Below are 6,000 nucleotides of genomic sequence, written 5' to 3'. Positions count from 1 at the left end.
TAAGTGAAATAGTTGTCTGGTGTAATAATGACGTGAATTGGTTGTCTGGTGTAATAGTGTACGTGAATTGGTTGTCTGGTGTAATAATGACGTGAATTGGTTGTCTGATGTGTGACATGGTGTTGTCCGCAATAAAAGATGTGGGATTTGATGCAAAATAATTGTGTGATATGTGGCATGGTATGCAGTACAAGAAAAGATATAGGATTTGATGTAAAATAGTTGTTTGATGTGAAATGTTTGTCTGATGTGAGACGTAAAGTAGCCATGCACAGTTTACTGGTTAGCGTGCTGGACTGTGGAGCTATGGTTTCCCAGTTCGTGTTCCGTTACTGCATAAAAAGACTTCTCTACACTTTGGTGTGACTTAGAATAGTGATGGTCAAATACTACTAATCGGTCTTCTAAGAAAACCGAATAGTTGGTGGTGTTATTTAGCTGCCTTCTCTTTAGCTTATTATTTCAAGATTAGGGACGGCTAACGCAGATAGCCCTTATATAGCTTTGCGCAAAATTTAACAAAACTTAACACAAGTTCTAACTTTAAGAACTAAAAATCTAACCTTATCTGGCGACTTGGCGTAACGAGAAAGCTACTCTACTTAATTTAACCCAATGTAAAATACAAAGTAAGTCTGGCCATTAACGCTAGGCAGAAAGACCGTCATAATTCGACAGTATATGTTTGGTCTTTCAAACCTTAATAAACACGATTGACCTTGCCAAGAGCCGATAATAAAATCTATACAGTCCAAAAAGTCATTTTCTTTTCTTTTTTTCTTTTTTTTTACTCTCTTTGTACACTGTCGACTTCACTAATAACTGTTCTCCTCTCAGAAACAAAGCCAAATCCGCCAAGTAATGTTTCATCAACTAATAGTTTCACTCTCCAAACCCAAGTCACGGCCGCGTGCTAACATAGAATTATGAAACAAAATCACGTTCAGTGCATGAGTAAACAAACACTATAAGATCGATTTTACGGTTGTTACATGGAAACCAGTTTATTTTCAAAACCCTCTCTTATAATTCAGTGTATTCTATCCTACCACGATCGATTTGCGAGGAAGGGTTCAGTGAGAGGCGGGAATATAACGAATAAGTTAATCTAGTTACCCAAACCCTTGTTTCTACAATATTTATTCAAATGTAAAATTCTAGTTAATTAGTTATATAAATAAAATATATTATCAATTAAAAAAATGTCCAATTACCTATACTGCTTATTAATGTTTATTCAAACAATGAACAAAATTTCAAGCCTGCTATTTACAACAGCAGTCTAATCTTGTGGCCATGTTTTAAACTTGAAATATAAAAATCTTCTTTAATATACATATGGTAATATTAATGTTTTTAATTTTAAACATTATCTGATTTTGATATTTATTAAGTACTAGTAAAGTGCCGGTGAAAATTAACAAGAAACAACAAGCACAAAAAAGGAAAACATCATGTCCGAATGACCATACATGTGTTCTTGTCAATTTTAAAAATAAATCCATCAGTGCAGCCAATCTCCAGAGTACTCCCCCCCTGCCCATAAAAACAAACTTGTTCCCCATAAGAGACATCCTATATAAATTTCGACCCTCTGAATGTGGATACTAATTATAAATTATCCTCTGTATGTCCGTGTCAATTGTTATATAATTCAGTGTAACCAATCCTGAAAGATCCCCAAAACTCTTATTCTGTTTATGGGGGACTCAAGTTTGAAGAGGCCCGGCATGGCCAGGTGGTTAAGGCACTCGACTCGCAATCTGAGGGTCGCGGGTTCGAATCCCTGTCACACCAAACATGGTCGCCCTTTCAGCCGTGGGGGCGTTATAAGTGACGGTCAATCCCACTATTCGTTGGTAAAAGAGTAGCCCAAGAGTTGGCGGTGGGTGGTGATAACTAGCTGCCTTCCCTCTAGTCTTACGCTGCTAAATTAGGGACGGCTAGCGCATATAGCCCTCGTGTAGCTTTGCGCGAAATTCAAAAACAAACAAACAAGTTTGAAGAGACTCGAATCTGAGTTTAGATTATTGTTATATTTGAATACCAATTATTAAGTAAATGGGTTCACTCACAACAGAGGGCCCCAAAAGTCCCTTCATCCTCTCTTTTCTTACATCCCTCACAGCTCTTCTTTATTTGTTTATTTGTCGTTAAGCGCAAAGCTACACAATGGATTATCTGTGCTATGTCCACCATGGTTACAGAATCCCGATTGTAAACGTTATAAGCCTTCAAACTTAATGCTGTGCCACTCGGGACTACTAATTTTGTGAATTTAATGAAGCATCATGTATAACTTTTTTTATCTGTCCTGCTAAACTTTTTATGTGTGTGTGTGTGTATGTCGTGATTTGAAGTAAACTGCTACTAAGCTATCATGCAATCCTGGATTTAGCTTTCCTTAACTAGAGGGGGGGGGCATGAGATATATAATAGGGCTAAATCTAAAATTAGATTAATTGACAGCATTAGGTTGGGGGCAGCGATATTTCAGACCCCCTGGTCCTGGTACCATGATGATAAAATGACGAACACTGGTAAGTAGCTTGAAACGACTTTTAATTTTTCGGTTTCACGGCGGCTTCCTTAACCTTGTTAGCTGTTTGTCGCCTGAGGAAATGTTTTTGTTTTTGCTTCAAACAATTTTGTAATTTATTTTTCTACATATGACTAGAGGTAAGGATCACCTATGATTGATGACTTAATCTTGTTCCAAACACTATTATTTTCTTGAAATTGCAGTTTCCACTCGAGTTATATAGGTATCTAAATATAATTCACTATTTAAATAGACATATTCTAAATATCGGTATCCATGTTGGTTTTGGTTTTTATAGTTTTGGGAGTATAGGGAACTTTCATTTTAAAATACTCAGTGCGGGAAAATTTTGCCATCAACTTGATATTTTCATAGGTTTCTGATTCGAGTTTCCATCTGTCTGACCCCCGGTAGGTCAGCGATAAGTTTACGGAATTACAGCTAAAAAGCAACAACAGTATTATCGGTCTGCAAAGTAAAGTAATTTATCTTTGAATTTTAATGCTTCTCTATTTTTTATTGTCATTCATGTTCAAGCAATTTTTACAGACAATACATTATGAGAAGTAATTGTTGTTGTTAATGAAAAACAAAATTGTATTACCTCGGTTTCTACGAAATATTAATTCATAGATATTTTAACGTGACATCAACTTTCTTCTAGTTTGGAATACTGTGTCATTGACAGGAAAGACGACAATGTTGTTGATATCAGCAGGGCCGGCCTTAGGGCGAGGCCACTGAGGCAACTGCCTCAGGCCCCGCGCCTCTATGGCCAAGTAGATTGTATGCATCTAGAACTTAATCCTGAGTATTCGCCTCAGGCCCCGCACCCTCCTAAGGCCGGCCATGGCCATCAGTATGTTCAGGTACGAAATCATTTCCAGACAACAATTGATTACACAATAATTTCGATTTTATGATGTTGAACATTTCTATTTTTCCTGTCTCTTGGCCCTGATGTCATAATCAGCAAAAAAAAGACTTCATCAAAATTAAAAACAGCGACATTCTGCAAATTGACCCAGAGTTAGCCTCAGCCATTTCAAGACCCTAGGAAAGGTACAGAGGTGACGTAAACTGTGCAATAGAACGATGTGGTGCGTTCGTTAATGGGTCAACCGTATACTTTTGCAGCTTCATCTTTAAGAATCACTCATAAAAATATATTTACAGGTCCCTTCATAGCGAGAAGGCCCTAGGGAACTAGCTGCCTTGTCTTAAGGACGGCTCTGAATTGATTAGGCTTGTAAGAAAAGTCTCGAGACCTGGCGTTGTAAACACACATACAACAAAAGAAAGAGCAGCAAGTTTGCACTATCTGCATTTTTTAAAGCGTTACCTCGAAATATTTCACCTTCTGTGTACGTGTCAAACAGTAAATTAGACTTCAATAACAGAAGTTTTGTTTCAAGTACAATTATGGACAAACTTGTCTATAATTTTCCAGATGAATGATAACCATATTAAGTTGCTCTGATAATCTCGGATACGATATAAAAAGTTGCTATTGTGAACATACCCTATTCTGTAAGAATCTTAATTTATGATCATACAAACAACTGCCTAAAATCGGGCCGAGTATGCGGACTTAGAAGCGGAGCTGTAATCTGTGCAATAACTAAACGTAAACACGTGCCTAACCTTTCAGGCGCGTAGATCAGATACAGTCCGGTTTTAAAATCTTAATATCGATTCACCCGAACACTTATTCATTCCCCACTCCTTCCTCCCCTTCTTGTTCCTCCTGGCATTGAGGCCTATCTTTTTTTTAACAATTGACAGGATCACAATTTATGGGCTTGTCTGCGCCCTGATACTGGATCGCCTCAGAGACCTGTGCATTGCTTGAAATGATCCTGAATGACGTAGGGGGCGGGCTGAGACTTACTTGAAACAAGCAAACAGCCTCGAAAATAGCGTGGTTGCTGCCTGATTGAAATCACGGACTTGCAGTAATCATTTTTCAGAAATTTTAGATCGACACTGAAATAGAAGTTTTAACAATGTTAGTTTTCTGTTGTATTTTTGAACATGTTAATATAAAAAATATTTTCGACTTTAGAGATACCGCGTTTTATAGAGCTTGGTGAAATTAATAAGCATTTGAAATAGTTTTGTCATAACCGATTACTGCAGCCGTTTCCTAGTTATTCTTTGCAGATGAGGTACATTTGGCTTACTGGTTGTGCTTTAGACTCACATTTCTGTCACGTTTAAATGTGATTTTTCTAAAAGTGTCAAGCGAAGAAAAGTAAATGTTATTCTCCTGATTTGCAAGAAATGACACAAAATTTAACTTTGCTTTCTAGTACTGTTTACAAGGGGAGAGATAACAAAGGTTTGACCAATGAGAGAAAATAATCCCAATAAAAGATCTTGGCCAAGTAAATTTGTTAATGTGCAGATATGCCATACTTTTTCTGTGAAAAACAAAACAAAATGTTATATAATCCTGAAAGCTTACATCTTAACAGATTAAAGAGCGGATAAACTCTTCAAATCGAAAAATTACAGAAATAAGTATATAGCTTTTGGAAAAAAATACTTGTATTGCTTTTTTGTTTATGATTTATGTTCCAAGTAAAATCTAATTTGTTTTTACAGCTGAATTAGGTGACTATGACTACAGAAGACATCAACCTGTCTCAGAGATAAGGTTTATTTCGAACCAAACAGTAAGTTTGGAATCTAAAGCTGCTGAACTACATAAAAGTCTTGTGTAAGTAGTATTCTGTACCTTGTGTTATACATTATATATTTGTAAACGAACTTTATACTACTTTACTTCTGTGGAAATCCTTGTGTGGTTATGTTTTCTATATTATTTCTAAATCTTGTTAGAAGCAAGCCTAATACCAATAGTAATTTATAGTTTTTGTAACGGAGCTACCATCCGTAAAATGAGTATGAGCAGTAGAAGTTAAGTAAGTAAATTCGGTTGTTGTTGTTTTTTGATAAGGATGTGTGTTATGTAAAACATTTATGAAACATAAAACACAGTCTTATCCCTGTAATTTGAAGATCTATATGTCATAACGTTTTGACAATGTACAGGGGAAAATTACCAGCAACAGCAGAACTTAATTTCTTGGAACGGGTGAGGTGGCTGGACATGTATGGCGTTGACCTCCATCCTGTTTTGGTGAGCACAAACCTCTTGTACTTTTTCACAAGTTTTAATAGAGTTTTATAATAAGTTGAGAATTTTAATTTTCAAGGTATGCCAATGCTAGTCATATAATTTGTTTATTAGGCACATTAACATAACAAAGATTGTAAGATGTACATGGGTAATCATATTAAAAATACTTTGAAACTTTATAAATGATTATTGAAATGGTGTAAACAAACACAAGCCCAATTTAAATGTTTTTCATCTATACTGGTTGATGTGTTCCATAAAATTTTCTATAAACTGATGTTTTACATAAACAGAAGTAAATCAGGGTTTTTTT

The 6,000-nt window shown here is 35.9% G+C and overlaps 1 protein-coding gene across 1 annotated transcript in view; it reads left to right on the top strand.

The window, feature by feature from the left end:
• LOC106465196 (band 4.1-like protein 4) overlaps window positions 1-6,000 on the top strand; it is a 79,846-nt gene that overhangs the window by 51,809 nt on the left and 22,037 nt on the right. The window contains exons 6-7 of the mRNA XM_022393047.1: window positions 5,150-5,264; window positions 5,600-5,687. Of these exons, the coding sequence (XP_022248755.1) occupies window positions 5,150-5,264; window positions 5,600-5,687 (203 nt within the window). The remainder of the gene's footprint in view (window positions 1-5,149; window positions 5,265-5,599; window positions 5,688-6,000) is intronic.

Source organism: Limulus polyphemus, unplaced genomic scaffold, assembly GCF_000517525.1.
Source record: "Limulus polyphemus unplaced genomic scaffold, Limulus_polyphemus-2.1.2 Scaffold1865, whole genome shotgun sequence".
Taxonomy (NCBI): domain Eukaryota; kingdom Metazoa; phylum Arthropoda; class Merostomata; order Xiphosura; family Limulidae; genus Limulus; species Limulus polyphemus.
The sequence above is the reverse complement of the archived record's forward strand: the minus strand, read 5'-3'. Positions and strand labels throughout refer to the sequence as shown.